The sequence below is a fragment of the Bos taurus genome, chromosome 25 (genome assembly GCF_002263795.3).
Source record: "Bos taurus isolate L1 Dominette 01449 registration number 42190680 breed Hereford chromosome 25, ARS-UCD2.0, whole genome shotgun sequence".
Taxonomy (NCBI): domain Eukaryota; kingdom Metazoa; phylum Chordata; class Mammalia; order Artiodactyla; family Bovidae; genus Bos; species Bos taurus.
This window is the reverse complement of record NC_037352.1, coordinates 13,741,948-13,765,304: the sequence shown is the minus strand read 5'-3', so window position 1 is coordinate 13,765,304 and position 23,357 is coordinate 13,741,948. Positions and strand designations below refer to the sequence as shown.

The following is a 23,357-nucleotide window of genomic DNA, read 5'->3' as shown; positions in this document are numbered from 1 at the left end:
GCTGCTTTTCTGTCCCGCAGCGGACAGGACATGGTGAGCATCCTCCAGTTGGTTCAGAATCTGATGCACGGAGATGAAGACGAGCAGCCCCAGAGCACCCGGTAATGGAGAACGCTTGGCAGCTTCTCTTTGAAAGTGCATGTGTTCTTGGGTTTGAAACTGATTACATTCATACAAGTTGCCGCAATAATAAGCCTTATTTCATTCCAGATTATATATGAAGTTACAGCAACATTCACTTCCTTCAGGGAGATGTTGACGTGTTTTAGATAATGTATTTTGTAAAAGGAAATCATTTACTAAAACCTGGTCATTTTTATGGTCTTGTGTCTTAGGGAGGGGCTGGCGCAGGGGCCAGAGGGTAGCTGCTGTGTGCTTCTGTTTCTGGCTGTTTCTGTTCCTGGGCTTTTGATTGCTGAGAAGTACTGCAGCTGAATTCATTGGTGGCAAGCCACGCCATCTGTGAATCATCTGTTTATCTTATTTCCATTTATGCATCTATCAAGCAATTTATCTAGTTTTATTTTCTCTTTAAGTGTTTTAAATACAGTGTTTTTTAGAATAAGTAATGCATTCTTCTGGTTCAGATTTCAAAAGATAGAAAAGGTATATATGCAAAGGCAGTATTCCTTCTCACCTCTCCCTCCCTAGCTTTTCTCCTTCCTAGAGATAAGTTGCCAGTTTCTTGTGTATTCTTCAGAGATACTTCTTGTATACGTACACCCAAGCCAGATGTTTATGCTTACTGCTTCCAGGACCTAAATACTCTGCACCTTGTTCTGTGTCTTGCTTTTTTCATTTATGTCTTCAAGTTCCTGGAATAGCAGTACACAAGGCACTTTTTCCTTTAAGGCTGTTTAATGTTGCTCTGGGCCTTCCCTGGTAGCTCAGCAGTAAAGAATCCACCTGCTGTGCAGGATACATGGGTTTGATCCCTGGGTCGGGAAGATCCCCTGCAGAAGAAAGTGGAAACCTACTCCAGTAGTCTTGCCTGGAAAATCCCATGGACAGAGGAGCCTGGTGGGCTACGGTCCTTGGGGTCGCAAAGAGTTGGATATGACCGAAAATGCACACAGTCTTAATGGATGAGCCGTATTTTATTTAACTAGTCTCCGATTCATGTTTTACCCTTACAGACATTCCTGCAACTAGTAACTTTGTACACGTGTCATTTCCTCAAAGTAGTGTTTCTGGAGATTGAAGTCCTAGAAGTGAGATTGCTAGACCGAATAAGTTTGTGTATTTATAAATGTGACAGATATTGCCAAATTTCCCCTCATGGACTTGTACCTGTTCACATTCCCACTCTGTGTGTGTGAGAGGACCTTTTCCCCCACACGCTTGCCTACAAGGGTATTAGCAAACTTAAGGATTGTTGCCAGTCTCATAGGTAAGAAATGATATTTCAGCATAGTTTTAGTTTGCATTTTTCTTAAGAAATCAGGTTAAGTGTCTTTTTTGTATATTTTAAGACCCATTTATATTTCCTTTTCTATGAACTGTCTCTGCCCAGAATCCTGTTGATTCTTTGTCATTTTCATTATTACATTTATTCTTTATAAGGGAAATTAGTCCATCCACTGTAATTATATGCAAAGCAATACCTAGTCCCCCTTGACTTTGCTGAACTGTTATAAATAGCTGCTTAATGCAGGGAATTGATCTTCATCTGTTGATTCTTAAATTGTTTTCTGCACATTTTATCTCAGCTCTACTCTCTATAGTTCTTACAGCTAGTATTTAAAAAACTTATCTGGAGAAAATTATTTAAAAACAGTTTGTGTATTTAGTTGGTATTCAATAAAAAGGATATTCATCTCATAGGACTTAAATTCAGAAAGAAAATTTCCTCCTAAGCTATTAATACCTTATTACACATTGAATTTTCTAAATTTATCTCAATTTCTGCCTTCTAGGCCATTAAGTGCATTTCAAATGTGACAGAAATTTTTGTGGAATACTGTCTCTAAGTTCTATTTATTTATGCTTAGACTAATACCTTTTTTTTAATCTAATATTTTTGATTAACAGAATTCAGAATATTGGAGAACAAGGTCATATATCTTTGTTGGGGCATAGTCTGGGAGCTTACATTTCAACTCTGGATAAGGAGAAGCTGAGAAAACTTACGACTAGGATACTTTCAGACACTACCTTATGGCTCTGCAGAATTTTCAGGTAATAAGTTTTTAGTTTCCGGTAAAGGCATTTATGAGTTGGATATAGACTGTGAGAAGTCTCTTTTCTGGAGCTGTGCTACCTAGATTCAGATCTGCCTCTTCCCTTTCCTTTCGGAAGAGTTACTTAACCACTGCATGCCTCAGTTTCCCTATCGGTGCAACAGAGATAGCCTTAATATCCATTTGATGACATTGCTGTGAGGATTAAATGAACCAATGAATTAATACGTGTCAAGAGCTGAGAACATGAGCCTGTACTGTTGAATAATGTCCACAGTTTCTTATTTGTTACCATATATAGTAGAACTCTATGTAACCTTGCTCTGTATTTTCTAAGTCTCCTGTAAATGTGTTATCATACTCCCATGATTTAAAAAAAATAAAAATAAGGAAAGAGAAGATTCCTAGTTGGCACATGTTGATAGAAGATGTAGCAGTGACATGGAGGCAAGTTTGAGGGAGTTTTTTCTCTTTTTTTGCCATGCTGTGTGGCATGCTGGATCTTAGTTCCTCAAGCAGGGATTGAACCCATGCCCCCAGTCTTAACTACTGGACCACCAGGGAGGTCCCTGGATTCGAGTATTTTTATTTAAAGTATTACCTGTGTTTTAGTAGGAAGGAAATGCTGTCATAAGGAAGATGAGTATGTGTTGGGAAATTGAAATTTGCTTTATACAGTGGTAAATATTGTCATTATTAAGGAATTCTAGCAGAGTAAGGAGTCAGTAGAAGCTACAAGACCAGTGGTATTTTGTGTTTATTTATGCTGTTACTTTTATGGAAAAGGAATGTTTACCTAACATTGGAACGTTTAATAACTTGGGAGACTCATTTCAGATGGTGGAAAGGTGCTTGGCTTGGCGAGAGTATGAGTTTGCCTGTGTGGCAAAGGAGAAATTTTCTTCTAATAAAAATCCAACACCTGTAATTGCAGTTCTCTCTCTTTCTCTTTAGAGATGGAGAAGAAGAAAAGTTTCCAAGCAGATAATAGTGAAAGCAAAACTTAGCCTGACTAGCATTATTGACAGTTTTACTTACTTTGGATGTTTTCGGGCTGACACTACTAAAAACCATGCCTACATTATCCAGTGCTGATTTTCTGGTGAAGTAAGCCAATCCATGATCTTCAGCCTTTTTATATCTGAGGCATTCCTATTTCCTACTGGTTTTATTAGTTCCTATCTTCCAGGAGCTCAGTATGGATGAAGGGTCATTGCCTTTGTTCTTTATAACCTCCAGCTGCCCTGAGTTTTCAGCCATCTGAGACGAGGGTGATTCCTATCTCCTTTGACTGATCTGGGTGACAGTTTCTAGGTTGAGAAAAGATTTACTTCCATGGTTATAAGACTGGGACTTATAAAATCAGAGGTAAGAACATACTGACGTGTGAGTGTCTCTTAACAGGTATGAAAATGGCTGTGCTTATTTCCACGAAGAAGAAAGAGAAGGACTCGCAAAGATTTGTAGGCTTGCCATCCATTCCCGTTATGAAGACTTCGTAGTGGATGGGTTCAACGTGTTATATAACAGGAAGCCTGTGCTCTATCTAAGTGCTGCTGCTAGGCCTGGCCTGGGCCAGTACCTCTGTAATCAGGTAATGTGGCATAAGGGCGAGCGTTTAAAGAAACGGTGCTTTATTCTGTCCTAGAAGTTTTTCAAGTGTGTTGACCTATTTCTTTAGCCGCTTTTTTTTTCAAGTGAAAAGAAAGATGATTTTCTTACGTGCATCTTTTGTCATTTTTATATGTAAATGTGTATTAATAAGTTTAGAGAGATGTATGTGTCTTTTTTAGTTGCCCAAAGGCAACCACAGTCAACATTTTACTTTATTTCTTTGCAGACTTTGATCAGTCAGAGGGCATGTATGTTTTTACATGGCTATACATGGCTTTTTTCACTTACTGTTGTTAACAGGCGCATATCATGTTTTATCAGTTCTTCAAAGTAAAGTATATTTTTAATGCCTTCATGATATTCCTTCAAGTGAGTGTATAGTATTTAAATTTTTTTTTTCTTTTTGGGCAGTTAGAGTGTTTGTATTCTTTGGCTTTTTATGACCATTTTTGGGAAATTCTCTTTGTATAGTGCTGTTATGAACATCTTTATGCATAAAGCTTTTTCTATACTTTGGGTTATATTCCTCAGATGGATTTTCAGAGCCAGTCTAGAATTATTAGATCAAAGAGCATTACCCTTTTTTGGAGTTTTCTGAAAGCTTGATTAGGGTGCTACCTCGAGTCAAGAACTTGTTAAGCCTCTTGGCCAAGAACATTTTAAAGCAAAACGCATAGAATTGGAGGGATTGTCTTCTGTAAGATGGAGAAGTCCCCAGGAGATACATAGGGGAATCTCAGGAGTTGAGTTGATTCTGAACCTTGGTCACTGGTGGTAAGAAATTCTGTCCTCTTCTTCTCTGGAGGAGGGCATGGCAACCCACTCCAGTATTCTTGCCTGGAGAATCCCATCGACAGAGGAGCCTGATGGGGTATAGTCCATGGGGTTGAAAAAGAGTTAGACACGACTTGGTGACTAATCAGCAACAACAAATATTAACCTAAGTGGACTAAATCAGGTCGGCAATACAGAGTAATTTTACCCGTTTTCACATCAAAAAAATAGAAATCATGCCTTCTTCTTAAGAATATACAAAACGAGGAATTTTATAATACCTCTGTAGAAACATGAAACATTACTTATTGAGTACTTGCTGTGAGCCAGGCTCTTAGGGGCTCAGAGCTATCTTGGGACAGCAATCGAGTCTTCAAAAAAATGTGTGAGGAAAAGTGGGAAAGGCAGGTGGCAGCCGTTCATGTTTTAAAAGTATGTACATGCTAATGTGCATATTTTTTTATACCTGGAAAAAAATATGTATATACATATATTTTTGCCTAGAAAATATCTGAAAAGTTCTATACTAACCTATTAGCAGGGGTAATGTTAGTCACTCAGTCATGTCCAACTCTGTGACTCTATGGACTGCTGTGACTCTATGTACTGTAGCCTGCCAGGCTCCTCTGTCCATGGGATTCTCCAGGCAAGGATACTGGAGTGGATTGCCATGCCCTTCTCCAGGGGATCATCCCAAACCAGAGATCGAACCTGGGTCTCCTGCATTGCAGGTGGATTCTTTCCTGTCTGAGCCATCAGGGAAGCCCAACAGTGACAGATTGTGGCTTAATTGGGGGGTCTGAGGGGTGGGGGGAATGGGACGACATTTTCACTTTTAATTTCTGTAATTATTTATTGTGTGTTTTACTTGGGTTTCACGTTCATAATTTAAAGCAAAGATTCTTTACAGGAAAAAAATGTGAATAAAATGCTCATTAAATTTTTGGTGTATAAAGGCTTACAAGTCTTAGTTATATAGAGCAATATGCTCAAATGTTAAAAAATTCCTAAAACATAATCTCCTTAAGGATTTGGAAGCTAAAAATGAAGAATATAAAATTTATTTGATAATTACTGTCTTTATAACACTGACTTCATTTATCTTGAGATATGTACACCTGTTGGTACATATTTATTGTTTTTTAGGAGTGGGTGGGCCCATACACATGTTTTGTTCTTTGAATACCTTTAGGCGGTGTTATTTACCACTAATCCTTGGAGGGAAGATCCTAAATTACCCCCCAAAATGCTAAAGGCTCAGCTTGTTTCTCCATTTGGAAAAGTTTTTTGTTTTTTTGGCATATTCTAAAATACAGCAAAGATTAGGTACTCATTTAGAAGATGAGTTGATAGTTACTCATTCAATTGACTCATTTAGAAAATTTTAAATTGTCTGTATCCTCTTAGAAGACAGCTCCTGGAAATTTACTACCCTACCCTCCTCCACCACGTGATGTTTTTGGCTTGACTCTCTAGATATACTTTAACATCTATATATTTATAATATTAAGTGTTCCTAAGGGAGGGATTATTTTAAAAGAATAATCGTGACTTAGAACCACAGTCTTTTGGGGACGTAAGGGGATGGAGACAGAGATTCTTCTTATGAAGTTGCATGTTTCTTCCCACAGCTTGGCTTGCCCTTTCCCTGCTTGTGTCGAGTGCCCTGTAACACTGTGTTTGGATCCCAGCATCAGATGGTAAGCTCTGATGGTAAAGTTTATAAAATAAGAAAGAATTGTGTTTTGAAACTGTATCTTCCTTTCAATTGTGGCTCTGTTCGCTGGGCTCCAGATAATTATTAGCTTATTCATGGATTGCTTAGATCTTCCCATTGCCCAGTACATGCTTCCAGGTTTGAATGTCCACACAGGTTGACTGGCAGAAAGGTGAGCAGCACCTGGCTCTTAAAGAGTCTTATAATCACTGTATCACCTGCTTTAAGTAGAAACATGAGTTCAACTAACCATCAGAAATTCCTTCTAAACCATTCTTTCAAATGGTTGTCACTGTTACCTGGATTTATGAATGGGCAGATTTTGAAAGTAAGGTTGTTTACCATAATCCTTGGTATTGGATTCTGCTTATTTTCAGACATACAAGTGATAAGGCTATCCATACTGAAGTCAGAAGCAGAAGGGTTGGGTTTTAGGATTCTGCATTTCTTTTTCAAGGTAGTTAGGTTTTCTGGTTTAGATGCATCACTGAATAACATTCAGTTCAGTTCAGTCACTCAGTCTTAGTTGTGTCCTATGCTTTGTAACCCCATGGACTGCAGCACGCCAGGCTTCCCTGTCCATCACCAGCTCCCGGAGCCTGCTCAAACTCATGTTCATTGAGTCGGTGATGCCATCCAACCACCTCATCCTCTGTCGTCCCCTTCTCCCACCTTCAATCTTTCCCAGCATCAGGGTCTTTTCCAGTGAGTCAGTTCTTTGCATCAGGTGGCCAAAGTATTGGAGTCTCAGCTTCAGCATCAGCCCTTCCAATGAATATTCAGGACTGATTTCCTTTAGGATGGATTGGTTTGATCTCCTTGCAGTCCAAGGGACTCTCAAGAGTCTTCTCTAGGGGACTTCCCTGGTGGTCCAGTGGCTAAGACTCATGTTTCCAATGCAGGTGGCCTGGGTTCAATCCCTGGTCAGGGAACTACATCCCTATGCTGCAGCTAAAAAAAAATACCGTGTGCTGCAACCAAAACTGCAGGAAAGAAAATAAACAGTTGTAGGCGGGGAAGCAGGGGAAGAGTTGCCAAAAAAAAAAGGCTTTTCCAACAACACAGTTCAAAAGCATCAATTCTTCGGAGCTCAGCTTTCTTCATGGTCCAACTCTCACATCCATACATGACTACTGGAAAAACCATAGGTTTGACTAGACGGACCTTTGTTAGCATAACATTAGAGATACATTTTCGGCTGTTTTTGTGGTGGCAAGGGGGCCAGTTTAAGAGAATTTTTAAAATCGTAAATGTTTTAAAGTAGAGAAATGTTGGTTTTGTGTATGTAGTTTCTAACTTTAATCTCATTTAACTGAGTTTTCTAGTTAATCTTCAAGTAAAATGATTTTGTTTTCTCATCTATAATTAGAGGGATAAAAAGGAAAATTGTCTAGAAAAGAACTGATAAATTGTGAGAGTACTTGCTTCATTCAGAAGTTGCCGTTTTTCCTTGTTCAGCTTTTATGCTGGTTGCCTCACGTTTCTATCGTTTGTCTTTCAATCCCAGGATGTTGCCTTCTTGGAGAAACTGATTAAAGATGACATAGAACGAGGAAAACTGCCCTTGCTTCTGGTTGCAAATGCTGGTAGGTGTCATGAACCTGAATCTTCCATTTTAGACATACAAGATAGAGGATTAGGAAAAAAAAAGAAGATTGGTACTTAGCCTTAGAGAGATCCAGTCTTAAGAATGTGAGGTAGATGGTATCAGTACCATGGTGAGAATTATAATAGTAAAATGTTGGTTTGTTTTGGGAGTTCTTGTTTGTATGTATATACTTTTTCATTTAGGATGTAAGTGCTTTTCTACTCCATCATGTGCTTCCTTTCTAAATTGAATTTTTAAATGTCACACTTAAATCTCCACATTTGAGATAGCAAGTCAACTACCACTTTCTGCTGTGCTCACCAAATTGTATTCAGCATTGTACTTGAAGTTCTGGACAGTGCAGTAAGGCAAGAAAAATAATTATATGATGTACACGACATGACAAAAATAGTTACATGACAGATTAGAGAGGAGAAATAAACTGTCTTTATTTATAGATGGCATGATTGTAAGATAGAAAGTCCTAAGGAAACCATGAAGAACAGCCATTGGAACTAATAAGCAAATCTATCAAGGTTGCAATGAACAATTGAAATTGAATTTTAAAGGCCATTCATAGTAGCATCAAAAAACCCTTCATGGATAAATGTAACAAAATAATGCAAGATGTATACACACTGAAAACTACAAAATGTTGCTGAGAGAAATTGAAGAAGACCCAAATAAATAGAACAGTGTGCCATAAACATGGGTTGAATGACTTGGTATTATTAAGTCAGATCTCTCCCAAATTAATCTATATATTCAACTCAATCCATATCAAAACCTTAGCAGACTTCCAATTTCTTATAGAAATGGATCAATTCTGTTCAGTCGCTCAGTCGTGTCCAACTCTTTGCAACCCCGTGAACTGCAGTACGCCAGGCTTCCCTGTCCATCACCAACTCCTGGAGCTTACTCAAACTCATGTCCATTGAGTTAGTGATGCCATCCAACCGTCTCATCCTCTGTTGTCTCCTTCTCCTTCCACCTTCAATATTTCCCAGCATCAGAGTCTTTTCAAATGAGTCAGTTCTTCACATCAGGTGGCCAAAGTATTGGAGTTTCAGCTTCAGCATCAGTCCTTCCAATGAATATTCAGGACTGATTTCCTTTAGGATGGACCAGTTGGATCTCCTTGCTGATAGAAATGGATAGGCTGATTCTAAAATTTATATGGACATAAAATGGTCTAAGATGATGAAAATCATTGAGAAAAAGAACAGCACTGGAAGACCTACCTTGTCTGACTTTTAGAGTTACTATACAGGTGCAGATAAGACAGTGTGAGCTTAACCGAAGAAAATAGAGTTCAGAAATAGACTCACCCATAGAAATATGGTCACTTAGGTGTTTTTTTTTTACAAAGATGCCAAAGGTAATTGAAAAGGAAAAGGATAGTCTTTTTCCATCAGTGGTTTTGGAACAATTGGATATCAATATAGGAGAACTTGAACCTCAGTCTTTACCACACTCTACATGCAGATGTTAATTGTAAATAGTTCATAAGCCTGAACATAAAAGCCAAAGCAGTAAAATTTCTAGAAGAACATATAGAAGATCTTTATGACCTTGACTGAGGACAGATTTCTAGGGACACAAAAGGCAGAACCATAATTGGGCTTTATCAAAAATTAAAAGCTTTGCTGCCCAGGGAACTATATTCAATATCTTGTAATAACCTTAATGGAAGAATCTGAAAAAGAATGACTTTGCTGTCAGGTGGCTGAGTGGCAAAGAATGCCAAGCAGGAGACAGGTTTGATCCCTGGGTCAGGAAGATCCCCTGGAGAAGGAAATGGCAACCCACTCCAGTATTCTTGCCTGGAAAATCCCATGGACAGAGGAACCTGGCGGGCTTCAGTCCATAGGGTCACAAAAGAGTTGGACATGACTTAGTGCCTGAACAATACCTGAAACTAACACAACACTGTAAATCAACTATAATTTAATTAAGGGAAAAAAAAAAGCTTTTGCTATCCAAAAAAACGTGTTTAAAAAAATGGAAAGGCAAGTAACAGACTAGGAGAAAATAGTGGCAAAACATTTTCCTGACAAAGGACTCTATCCAAAATATACAAGTTTTTATAATTCAGTATTACAGATATAAATAATACCGTGTTTAGAGTGAACAAGAGATTTGAGTAGACATTTCACCAAAGAAATATATGAATGTATAAGCACCGAAAAAATGCTTAACATCATTAGTCATTAGAGAAATGCAAAGTAAAACCACAATGAGCTACTACTATACATCTGTGAGAATGGAGGATATAAAAAATACAGTGCCAAACACTAGTGAGAATGCAGAATAGCTGAAACTCTTAGGCTGCTGAAGAGATGCAATGTTCTTACCTGAAAACAGCCCAGATTCCCCTCCCTCGGTGAATGAATAAATTGTAGGATAAACAAATCATGGGTTACTAAGCAGTAAATGAAAATAACTACTGATACACATATCAACATGGATGAATTTCAGAAGCGTGCTAATTAAGTGCCAAAATCCAGACATAAAAGAAGTTACATAGTGTATGAGCCATTTATATGAAATTCTAAGAAGATAAAACGACAGCAAAGAAAACAGATCACAGTTGTCTGGGGCCAGTGAGGAGTGGAGAGAAGAGTGAAACTTCAGGGGGAGATGAGGGAACTTTGGGGTGATGCTGGTTACACGCCGTATACATTTGTCAAAATTCATTGAGTCGACTGAAGCAACTCAGCACACCACACGCACATAAATGAGTGGATTTTATTGTACATGAAGTATACTTCAATCAGTAAAGTCGGTTATTTAAAAACAATAATAAACAGAAAAAGCATTCATCCACTTTGTTGCCACCAGAAAAACTGTCTCTTCTGCCTGATTTAGTGTATATATATTTAAATAGAAACAGAACCAATGTACTATCGATCACTTAACAAATGGGAGGGGCTTCAGTTTACATGCGGTTGAGTGACTTACCAGGGTGACCACATTGCGTTCCCCAGACCCCGCATCCCAGTGGTCAGCCAGCTGACGTTGCCACAAGATGAAGAGAATGTGAATCTGGCCTCCAGTTGCTTAAACACAGCATTGTGCCTTATGTTTTGATGGCTCATGTGACCCAACCCATGCCTTGGCCTTTGATTTTGTTCTGGCTAAACTAAATGTGTCATTTAAGATTTTTTTTTAATTTGAGATGGGTTTGGGTTTGGAGGTGGAGTTTTCAGGCTTTTCCTTGGCACAGCCCCTGCAAGAGAAGCGCTTGTCTTAGTTGTGTTCCTTGAATCAGTTGGTGAAGATCTGAAATCTTACTAGGTGGCTTCTGCTAACTGGAAATTTAGGACAATTGGGAGCATGCTGACTCTTCATTTTACTCATGTTCTGTGAAGAGGGTCTTCCCAGCAAAGCCTGCCATGTAGATGTCACCAAAGGGGTGGGTCAACATGTGTAATGTGTTTAAGCTGACTTCAGAGTGCTTTCTAAATTTAAACAAAGAACACCTCATATTGGGTTAAAGAAATTATATTATTTTTTATAGAAAGGGAAAGAAAGTGAAAGTTGCTCAGTCGTGTCCAATTCTTTGCGACCCCATGGACTGTAACCTGCCAGGCTCCTCTGTCCATGAAATTCTCTAGGCAAGAATACTAGAGTGGGTTGCCATTCCCTTCTCCAGAGGATCTTCCCAACCCAGGGATCAAACCGAGGTCTCCCTCTATTTTTTATAGAGGACACATCTAAATAAAAATAACCCAGAAAGTGACAAAAAGTAAGGGGTATCTCGGGCAAGTGCTTTCCAGGTGGCGTATCGGTAAAGAATCTGCCAGTCAATGCAGGAGACACAAGAGACGAGCGTTCAGTCCCTGAGTTGGGAAGATGCCGTGGAGTAGGAAATGGCAACCCACTCCAGTATTCTTGCCTGGAGAAGTCCATGAGCAGAGAGAGGAGCCTGGCGCGCTGTAGTCCTGTGGGTCACAGAGAATCAGACACGACTGAGCGTGCACACACATCTTGGGCAAGTGCTGACAGAACAAAAGTACTATAGCAGGGTTGCTGTGAGATGAAATAGTCTCCATAGTGATAATTCATGGCATCTACTCAGAGATAATACATATAAATGCTTACGAATATAACTGAAATGTATAAAGGAAAAGTTGATAGAATACTGGTACAAATTGACAAACCCACAGTCTTGGTGGGAAACTTGAATATATTCTGAAACAACAGATCAAGTACATAGAAAATTAGTGTACATAGATATATAGAGAGAGGATTTAAATTGACAGCAAGCTTGATTTTTTATTTTTCAAAACTTGAATAAAATCCTTGAATAATCAGCTTGCAGTGGTTGATTTTAAGCCAGTTTACAAGGAAAATCTCAACAAAACAGATATATTACTTCTCTCAAAGGGAGATAATGTATATAGAAGCTTTTATCATGCTGTAAAGACTCAGGAAATATTTGTGTCCTTTCTTGGATGTTTTATCCCAGGAACTGCAGCAGTGGGGCACACAGATAAGATTGGGCGTTTGAAGGAGGTCTGTGAGCAATACGGCATATGGCTCCACGTGGAGGGGTAAGTGGAGGGGTGTGGGTCCTCGGTGGGCCTGCAGAGTGCCTGGGAAGAGCTCACTCTGTCGTCACATTTATCTCTAAGGACTCTTTGGTGAAGTGAAAGTGAAGATGCAAGTCACTCAATCATGTTCGACTCTTTGCGATCCCATGGTCTATACAGCCCATGAAATTCTCCAGGCCAGAATACTCTAGTGGGTAGCTGTTCCCTTCTTCAGAGGATCTTCCCAACCCAGGGATTGAACCCAGGTCTCCCACCTTGCAGGCAGAGTGGGAGCTGCTGAGCCACAGGGAAGCCCAAAGACTCTTTGGGTTGCAGATAATAAAGAGGTCTTATTGGCTCCCGTAACTCAGACCAGTGTTAGGATCAGCAGTAGCACCACGTCAGCCAAGTCACTTGGCTGACCTTCCTCCATGGTGGCTCCGTCTGGAGCTAGATAGCCTTTCCTGTTCTGGTGCAGAGTAGCTGCAGCAACTCCAGCCGCCTTTCCAGCTTTGCGTCCAGAGGGTCAGAAATCCTTCCAGGAGTCTCATGCTGAGCCAGTTGCTGTGGCCAGGGAAATGTAATTCTCTGATAGTTTAGGTGATTTCGAGGCTGAGGTCTTACAGAGGAGGTGGGGAGTGGATTCCCAGAAGGCTGCTGGAGTGCTCCAAAGACAAAAGGTGGGGAGGAGGTGGGGCAGCCCTGGGGGTCCATTTCCAGCACGTCATATGTACACGGTGCTTTGCTTAATATTGTCCCTCTGGGAAGCGTGATGACTTGGATATAATACCTACCAAGATAGAAAGTAAGACACTTATTACACTAGATAAGTAGAAGCCATCCCCTGAAACATTTTAATTAAAATGCATTTTCCAGGTTTTCCTGAAATTTGTATAATATATGTACCACATTTTATGTTGCTATTGCAAATGCTACCAACACAGCTGAAAGACATGTAAATGTCAGCGTGGAACAGCACAGCCCTGTTTTGTTTTTCTTTTGAGGGGGAGGGGGGTAAGTACATACTTAGTGAATAAGCAGCAGTAAATAATTAGTTCTCAGGTCTGTGTTTTTCCTTCCAGTGTGAATCTGGCAACCTTGGCTCTAGGTTATGTCTCCTCTTCAGTGCTGGTATGTTGTTGATTTACTAGATACTGTGTTTTTAAGAAGGAATTTAAAATCACTTAACCCCGGATGGCTTTTATGCATGGAAGAGGGTGCTGGGTTGACTGGATCCTGGTAGTCTAATAGGAAGTTGTTCTCTCTGTGGTAGGCTGCAACCAAATGTGACAGCATGACGCTGACTCCGGGCCCGTGGCTGGGTCTGCCAGCTGTTCCAGCCGTGACCCTCTATAAGCATGACGATCCTGCCTTGGTAAGCTTCCTCTCACTGGGAGGGAGTAGGGAGTGGTGAGTAGTCATTGAGTCTGGGGGCAAAATACAGAAAAAGGAAAAAGTACATCTCTTCCTTAATGCTACATCTGTGATTTTTCATTAAAAAATTTTTTTTTACATAAGGGAAACTATGCCATATATTTTTTTTCTATTTATTCTCCCCATACTTCCCCATGTGTATGAAAAACTTTTATCACTGTATAATATTCCATCATTTAAGTACCACAGTCATCCTCCATTTGTGAACTTTTAGGCTGTTTTCAAATTTTTGTTACTGAAATAATGAGCATCACTCGTGTTTCAAATTACTCCTTAGACTGGATTCCCACAGTGGAATTAAGATTATTTTAAGGCTCTTGATCTTCCACATTGTCTAAAAAGTTACAAAATGATGTAGTTCTTAAAAGCGTAGTGATGGTTCTTATTAGTGAACCAGTTAGTGATAGGCAACTGTGAAATAAGTTTTCAGTGATTCTTAAACAGTGAAGCCTTGCTCATGTGTTTCTGGCCAAGTATTTGGGGATGCTCAGAGCAGCCTTGGAAGGGGCTGCCTCTTGAGTGGCTAAGAGCTCCAGCTCTGAGATTAGCCTGTCTGGATTCTCATCCCGGCTTTGCCACATGTTAGCCACGGACCCTTGGAAAAATCAAGGTCTCTGAGCCAAGTTGCCTAGAATACTTTGCTCATGGAGTTGCTTGATGATCAAATGAATAATGCAAGCCAAGTGCCTGCATAGCATCTGACACAAACTAAGTGCATAGTAAATGGAAAGTGGTTAGTTCTGCTATGCGATTTCATTGGCTTTAAGTAATAAACCTATATTGACTTTTTTAGACTTTAGTTTCCGGTCTTACATCAAATAAGCCAGCAGACAAGCTCCGTGCCCTGCCACTGTGGTTGTCTTTACAGTACTTGGGACTTGATGGGATTGTGGAGAGGATCAAGCATGCCTGTCAGCTGGTGAGTGGAAACCTGAAGTTCGCACAAGTCACAGATGCTCCATGGCAGAAACAGACAGAAAAATCCTTCACTGATTTACCCCGCCTTCAATACCTCATTGTCTGGATTTCCCTTCTCATAAGCAAGCAGACTAATTGTCCTGCATATATAGGTTTCTTGTTCAAAGTTCTGGGAGAGACTGCTGGGGCTGTCCCAGCATTTGTGTCCAAATGAAATCAGATTAAAATGAATGCCGGTGTCAGCATGGTGGAGAAAAGAAGTCACGGTGACAGCCAAGGACTGGAGGAGGATGTGGAGGCTGGGATAAGCATTCCACTTGACCGACCGACTCTTGAGGGTAAAAGAATATGATGGCTGGGGGGAGTAAGGCTGGCATGGATATTTTTAACACCCGCTGGCTTGGGCTCCCAAATTGCAAAGCTTTAGGGACAGTTCTAATTCTCTGTTTGAGGTGTTCTAATTGTGAAAGCTATATAATTATGTTGCAGTTCAGAAAACAAAAAATACCTTATGTACGCAGTTTTTGAGAGCTGAGTTCTACCTAAGTCTACAGCATGATGTCACCTTTCTGTCCCTCTGATTTCCCACCTGTAAAATAGAGGTGATGATGTAATGAAAGATTGTCATGAGGACTTAGTGAGTTCGTACAGGTAAAGCTCCCACAGTAGGGCCTAATCATATGGTAAGGTATGCAGATAGTTTTAAAAATAAATCTTTGTTTTCCCTGGTTGAGGAGCTAAGATCCTGCATGCTGCATGGGTGCAGCCAAAAACAGGAAAAAATAAATCTTTGTTTTAAATATATTATTGGAATTCGTACATGTTTGTGTCATTTTTATATTTAAGAAAAATTAGTATTTTCATATTACTGTAATAGGGGTCCTGTTATAATAGGATATTTTAACATGAGTTTCTAATGAAATATAAACATTCTAAATTAAGTAGTTTCATTTTTACATTAAGTAATATTAAGATTCATGCTCATTATGTTTACAGAAGCACATTTTAAAAAATATTTTCTTATGGGGCTCTTGGCTCTCATCTTGAGGTTTGGTTCTTCGGAAGGAGAAGCCTTCATTGCCATGGTGACTTGGTTTGGGGAAGGTTGGGGCACTCCAGGGAGAGGTGTTCAGCTCCCTTTGGTTTACAGAGTACAAGAGAATAATGATGACATTAGCCACCAGACACTTGAGGTCCCTGCACTCTGGCATCTACCTGCCAGCAGACACCACAGTGCATCGCAAACCCTCCTGAGGCCTGGCCTCCGCTGCTGACTCACGCACGTGTGAAAAGTCCACAGAGGTTCAGCAGGTGTGGTCTCCCATGTCCCGTCCTGCCTTGTAGTCCACACCAGGCCTCACATTCCCTGAGCAAAAATCAGTGTCCTCCTCCTCTTTTTCTTCCTTTTTCTCCTCTTTGTCTTCATGGGAAGCAGTTCCAGAGCGTTTACACTCGGTGCCAAGCACTATGCGGCCCCAGGGGGCACGGTGGATGCAGGCTCTCATTTGGTCTCTGCAGCTCCCCCAGAATATAAGGTCCAGTGATAGCATGTTAAGAACTAGTTTCCAGGACTTCCCTGGTGTCTGGTGGTTAAGATTCTGCGCTTCCACTGCAGGGGCCTCAGTTTCGATCCCTGGTCAGGGAACTAAGATCCTGCATGTCACTCAGCATGGCCAAAACAAAAAATTACTACAGTAATACTGACTATATTCCCCATGACTTATTTTTTAATAATTGCAAGTTTCTACTTTTTACCTTTTGAGTCCCTTCACCGACCTCCCCCAGCCGTCACCTGTAGCAGAGACCAGACTTCTATCAGCTTTGTTTCGTTTTAGATTTCACATGTGAGATCATATGCTATTTGTCTTTGTTTGAATTATTTCACTTGGAGTAATGCCCTTAAGGCCCACCCGTGTGTGCATGCTAAGACGCTCAGTTGTGTCCGACTCTTTGTGACCCTATGGACTGTAGCCCTTCAGGCTCCTCTGTCCATGGGATTCTCCAGGCAAGAATGTGGCAGTGGGTTGCCATGCCCTCCTCCAGGGGATCTTCCCGACTCAGGGATTGAACGCTTGTCTTTATGTCTCCTGCGTTAGCAGGTGGGTCCTTTATCACTAGCACAGCTGGGAAGCCCTGAGGTCCACCCATGTTGTTGCAGATGACAAGCTTTTGTTCTTTTTTTACGGTTGATTATTTCCTGTTGTGTGCGTGTGTGTGTATTATTATATGCCCTAACGTCTTAACTCATTCATCCTTTGATGGACGCTTAGGTTGTTTATGTATCTTGGCTGTTGTAAATAATGCTGAAGTGAACATACCTTGTCAAATTAGTATTTTCCTGTTCTTCAGTGCAGATAGCCCACGTGGAATTGCTGGATCATATGGTGGTTCTACTTCTCATTTTTTGCGGAAGCTCCATATGTTTTCCACGGTGGCTGCACCAATTTACATTCCAACCAAGGGTGCACGGGGTTCCTTTTCCTCCACGTTCTTGTGAACACTTGTTTCTTGTCGTTTTGATGACAGCCGTTCTCCCAGGTGTGCAGCGACATCACGCTGTGGTTTTGATTTGCATTTCCCTGATGATTAGTGATGTTGAGCATCTTTACTTTCTATGTGCCTGTTGTCTGGAAAAATGTCTATTCAGATCTTCTGTCCATTTTTTAATTGGGATAGTTTGGGTTTTTGCCATTGAGTTGTATGAGTTCTTCATATACTTTGGATTTTAACGCCTTATTAAATAAATGATTTGCAAATATTTTCTCCAGTTCCATAGGTTGCCTTTTCATTTGTTGATGACTTCCTTTGCTGTGCAGAAGCTTTTTAGTCTGATGTAGTCTGCTTGCTTAATTTTGTTTTTGTTGCCTTGCACTCAGTATTTTTTGAATGAATGAATGACCTCTATGTTGCTAACATGACAAATTCACATATATCTAATTAGAAAAAGCTTTTCTGGAATCACTAAATGCAATTGTAACTGGCATATTGGGGAATATTTGCAGATGTTGAAATGCAAAAATTGGTATCCACATTTAGAAATCGTCAAGTCGCAGATGGCTTTATCTGCCCAAGATCCTTGTTTGCAGACTTGCAAAGACCCTTAGGAAAACTACTTCTTAATATGAAATTACAAGAAACTGTTTTTTTGTCATTTGCAGAGTCAACGATTGCAAGAAAGTTTGAAGAAAGTGAACCACATCAAAATCTTGGTACAGTATATAATTTGGTCTGTCTCTTAAAGTCAGTAACTTTTACCTTCAGTGACTTAGCATGATTTTCTCCAGATTTGGTGTGTGTTCATGGAATTGCGGCAGCTCCAGTTAACCACCGTTCTTTGGGAAAGTCATACATGTCCCGATGACCTAATTCTGCAGTTAGCAGAAAGCCTAGAAATTTGCCCCATACACTGTTTGAACACCTACAGTGCTTTTCAAATAATCCATTCACAGTTTTTATTCTATTGAAATTTAAAATTGCACAAAGATGTAATAAGCACCATTGATTTCACCTGTCCAGAAATTTTTAGAACACCCATCTTCCTCAAGTGGAAAATTGTTTTGTCTCTCAGAGTGCTTTGGGCCACTCTTTGTGAAGCCCTCTGATCCCAGAGAGCATTTGCATGAAGGGGCGTTTCTTTGACAATTCTTCAGGATATAGTTAACTTTAAAACTAACATTTGAGTTTATTTGGGGTTCAAGTGAGTGCAGTCTGTGTCCACTTGAGTACATGGTTCGGTTTAAGTGCTGATCAGGGGCTGCTCCCCTCACCGCCTTCTGAGTAGGAGCTGGGAGCTACTCACTTGACCTGAGGTGACTCCTCTCCTAGCTTGGAAGGGGATAGTGGCCCCACCGGAGAAGCAGAGGATCAATGTAAGTCAGGAGACTTGGGTTCCAATTTCAGCTGTGCCACAGGGGCCCTGTGACACTGACTCATTCTGTTAACCTCTCAAGCCTGTGAGCTCAGCTGTCGGTGAAGGTATGTTGGTTGGACACTCTTGATTGCAAATAGAGAGACTAAATTATGGACTGGAATGAGCACGCTGGTGGGTTACAGGCAGTGCTGGGCCTGTGTATTTCCTGTCGCTCCTTTGCTGAGCCCTCTTGGGCTCCTCCTCATTCCTCTCCTTCCTCATTCTCCTGCAAACCAGGAGGAGCTGATGTTGCTCACTAATTGCCAACTGGTTTGGACTTCTTTGTAAGGCCACATACAGCCTAGGCATAACCCTGTTCCTTCCCTCCTTCCAATGGCTGCTTTACTCAATAGAGGGGACAGTCACTGGCAAACACCATGAGGCACTGTGGCCTGTCAGTAATCCATCAACGTCGTCATCATCACCTTCCTGTCAGTAGCCCACCATCATCATCGTCACCATCACCACTGCAGCTGCTGTTTGTGACATGCTTACTGTGTAGCACGCGTGATACTAAGTCCCTCTTCCATGCCTGTTTCATTTAACCGTCACAGATCTCCTTTGTACATGCTGTTCCCCATACCTGGAAACACTGTTCCCCTTAATTCTTCTCATTACCAATTTCTTATCCTTCAGATCTTAGTTCCCAAATATCACTTCTTCAGAGAGGCTCACCCCACCCCACCAGAGTAACACCCACCACTATCCATCACTCCCTGTGCTCTGGGTTTTCCCCTTCATCATTATTACTGCCTGAAATTGTGGGCTGTGTTTGTTCCTTGTCTGTTTTTGTCTGGAGAAGCCTTGCAAGGCAAAGACTTTTGTCTGTTCATGACTATATCCTACGCCCAGTGTGGTACCTGGCATACAATAGGTGTTCAAGTGTGGATGAATACACAGACTCTGTGAGTTGGACGCAGTGGTTATTCCTTTTCTTTAACTGGGGAGGAAGCTAAAGCACAGACATGATAAGGATGTGGTAAAGCAGCGTAGAGCTGGGGTGCACTCTCAAAGCCTGTGTCCTCCGCCAGCGGACCCTCTGTCTCAGGGTAGTTAGAGGAGAATGGATTCGTCTGCCCCGGTGGCTTGTTAGGAGGGGCGTATCAGCTAATGTGTGGGAAGGCAGAATGGAGGCGTCAGGCACCATAAGGTGGAAGTGATTATTGTCTTCTGCTCCTTGCTACAGCCTTTGTCTGCTGCTTTCATAGGTATTGACTTGTGAACCCTCACAGTAAGCCTCTGGGGTCGAGCGGCAGCATCTGTTTCTGTGGCTCAGATGAGCTGTGTGTCCAGAGTCCCAGAACTAGTATGTGGCAAAGCCAAGACTTGACCCCAGGGTATCTCAGAAAAGCTTCTCTGCTGCATAGCCACTCCCTTCTCCCAGCGCCCATGACCTTCTTCCTTCCCATCTGGAGGGCCCTTCAGGAGCCTCTCCCATTGCAGAAACAAGGACCCACTTCCCCAGCTCAGCACCTCCAGCGCCAGGGCCAGGGGTGGCACTCGCGACCCGCTTTCACAGGGTGCCAGTTCAGTCTCCTCGGCAGCTGCGTTCTGATAAAGCTGCTGTTTTACTGGCCTCTTATCAAACACTTGGAGTGGATTCTAAAGTCGGCCTGTGAGGGGAAACTCGAACACTGTCACCATTACACCTGAGAATTCCAGAATGCCTCCGTGGGACTGAGCGTGGTTTCATGTTTATATCCTTATTGTTCTGCCACTTTGACCGTGATACATCCAAGTGAGGGTTTTTTTTTTTTCAGTCCTGTTTGGGACTTGTGCTGATTTAACATGAGGATTCTTCTTTTTTTTTTAATCCTGTACAGTTAATTTTTTCAGATATGTCCTCCCTTCAGGAACACCAGTAAGCTGCATACTGAACCTTCACTCCACCCCCCATCAGTCTCTTGGATGCCTGCATCTCTCTCTCTCTCTGCCTTCCAGTGCCTCCCTTCAGATCCTTCTTTGAGTTCAGTCATTTATTCTTGAGCAGCATCTCATCTGCTGTTTAACCCATTCACTGAGCTTTTTACTTCCAGTGACCTCTTTCATTCTGCAATATTCTCTTCAGTTCTTTTTCAAGTTATTCTGTTTTATAATCACCTTTTAAAGCAAGGATTCTGGTCCTTTGTCTCTCTGTTTAAACACCGTGATCGCCATGTGTTTCCGATGGCTGTTCCAGTCTCAGTTTTGGGACCACATATCGTCCTCTCGGTTGTGTCTGCTGACTCTTGCTTCCTGTGTTACATAATTTTTCTGTTTCAAGTGAGATTTTTTTCTCTCGTATGACTTGCCAGGGTCCATTTATTTATGTTGGTTTCCCAGCTTTAGGAGTCCCACAGAGGACATCACACACAGGTGCAGAACACACCTGATGTTTTCTTCTCATGAAAGAATTTTTTGTCTCTCTCTGCAGAGCCTTAGGCAGAGTGAAGCTTTCTTACTGATCAGTGGGTGAAGTTTTTCTCTCTTTTCGTAAAGAGCACTTTTCAAGCGTCCTGGCTTCATGTAAACTAAGCACTACCCCTCACATGGGCTTAAAAACCCACGACCTTAGATGTTAATGCTAAGTTCTAGGCCCCGTCTGTGCTCCCCTCCCCCCAGGCCCTGCAGCTCAGCTTACAATATTCTTTCTGTTTTCTCTTATTTCTGGATTCACCTGTTTTGTGAGCCTAACAATGATTTGAACTTTTTTTGGTTATTGATTACATTTAATCAAGCATTTCAGGTATTTAGAATTGATGACTTCAGTATTGGCTTGGTCTACCACGTGGCCAGAACCAGAATTCTACATATATAGCCCTGTACAGTATTTCTTATGCACACTGACATTGAGACCACTGGGCTCAAAAAAGTAAGAAACAGAAGACTAGAGAAGTCTTGGCACTCAAATTCTACCTTGTTCTGAAAACAGGAATGTAGAGTTTTGTCACCTTGTTACCATTTACTTTTTATGCTTACTCCATTCTATATAAATATTAAACCACTCTCACTTTAAAGATAACTAATAGATTTATTTGTTTATGTGAAAATTAAAAGAGATAGTAGATATGAAAGCACAAGAATTGGCTCCATAAATAATTGGCAGATTCAAATCTACCTGTTGCTTAATCGGACTCACACACATTTGTTCCTTTGAACAGCTTAGTGGGGAAGATCTTGGGCCTGTCTCCCCAGTTAGCATGTCCTGGTGTGGCCCTACCAGTGCCTTGGGAAATAGGTTTCAAGACTAGAATTGTAGTGCTGGAGTTGTTGAATGCTTGGAGAGCCTCTCTCCCTCTACCCCCACCCCCTCCTCCAACACGACCGTCTGTCGAGGGCATTAACACTCCCTCTGTGTCCTGACCCTGAGGGGAAGCTGACGGCTGACTGTACATTTGTTCAGTGGAGAACAGGGAACCTTGGGCTGGGCAGTCAATGCAGTGGCCGTCTTCATCTGTTAGGAAATCTGTTAGTGAAGATGGTTGTCTGATGCCTGTCCTGAATGTAAGTATCGCTTCGGTGATTTAGAGAAACACAGCCTCAGTTCTAGACTGCGGTTATTCACACGCCAGCAGGACTTGCCTTCTGTTCAGTGAGTTTCACACAATGAGAAGAGGATGAGTAGGAAAGGATCCAGTCATTCCTGGTTGCGGTGGCCTCACTTCTGGATTCTTGAAAGCTTGGACTCTCTCGCTGATTCTAGTGCCACTTTTTTCTTGCCTTTCTTGATCTTTCGTGTTGGACCCATGTTTATCCATAACCATCAAAAATTTCCTTTTGCTTCTCAGTGTACCAGTGTCACATATTATAATGTATTCTCAGGACTGGCTTATAATTATTTCTAAGAATTTTACTAAACCTTTGATTTTTGTTTCTCTAGCAACTGAAATTAACCTTTGAACTTGATGTGGTTTTTTTGCTGTGGCGGTGGTGGTGGTTGGGTTTTTTGGTTTGTTTTCTTGGTTTTGGTGTTTTGGTTTTTTTCCTGCTGCGCAGCTTGTGGTATCTTAGTTCCCTGATCAGAGACTGAACCAGGCCCTGGCAGTGGGAGCGCTGAGCCCTAACCACTGGGCCACCAGGGGATTCTCTTTGCATGCTTTCTAAGGGCAGCATCTGCAGCCTAGTTTCCAGGCTCACCGTTTGACTTTGTAGGTGTTTGGAATTTACTATCACTTGGTAATAACTGGATTCCATGTTTCAGGTGGAAGATGAGCTCAGTTCCCCAGTGGTGGTATTCAGATTTTTCCAGGAACTACCGGGCTCTGGTAGGTGATTTTTAAATGAGGGTTATTTTTCTGTGTGTAAGGGCTTTGAGTGTTAAACCACTTCAAGTTAACTAGGTAGTCCAGAATATTTTGATTGCTAAAATCTTGTCATCGTTGCAAAAAAATGTAATAAGGTTCACAAGAATTCCAGGCCTATTTGCCTTAGCACTTTACTGACAGTTTGCTGTGATTAAACCAGTGGTTTCCAAACACCAGTCCCTGGACCACTGCTGGAATGAATGAGAGTCCCTTGAAAACAGAATTTGGGGCCCTCCTTCCTAAGTGTTTTGATTCAGTAAGCGGATTCAAGAATCTCTATTTGTAAATAATGTCCCAAAGGCGCCCTGCTTAGTCCAAGGCTCTCTCAGGTTTCACCCAACAGCCATGGACCCCATTCCAGACCATTCTCCACTTCCTGTCACCCCCTTGCCCGTAGCCTGCGT

At 41.4% G+C, this 23,357-nt stretch overlaps 1 protein-coding gene across 3 annotated transcripts in view; it reads left to right on the top strand.

Annotated features, from left to right (window-relative positions):
• Nucleotides 1-23,357, top strand: part of PDXDC1 (pyridoxal dependent decarboxylase domain containing 1) — a 54,859-nt gene that overhangs the window by 21,391 nt on the left and 10,111 nt on the right. For 2 of the 3 annotated variants that reach the window (XM_059881189.1, NM_001101859.2), the window contains exons 4-14: nucleotides 21-101; nucleotides 2,032-2,178; nucleotides 3,585-3,774; nucleotides 6,200-6,268; nucleotides 7,793-7,871; nucleotides 12,345-12,429; nucleotides 13,491-13,539; nucleotides 13,682-13,783; nucleotides 14,636-14,761; nucleotides 17,919-17,969; nucleotides 22,851-22,914. In XM_059881189.1, coding sequence (XP_059737172.1) covers nucleotides 21-101; nucleotides 2,032-2,178; nucleotides 3,585-3,774; nucleotides 6,200-6,268; nucleotides 7,793-7,871; nucleotides 12,345-12,429; nucleotides 13,491-13,539; nucleotides 13,682-13,783; nucleotides 14,636-14,761; nucleotides 17,919-17,969; nucleotides 22,851-22,914 — 1,043 coding nt within the window. The remainder of the gene's footprint in view (nucleotides 1-20; nucleotides 102-2,031; nucleotides 2,179-3,584; nucleotides 3,775-6,199; nucleotides 6,269-7,792; nucleotides 7,872-12,344; nucleotides 12,430-13,490; nucleotides 13,540-13,681; nucleotides 13,784-14,635; nucleotides 14,762-17,918; nucleotides 17,970-22,850; nucleotides 22,915-23,357) is intronic. The other variant, XM_010819286.4, reaches the window with a different exon arrangement.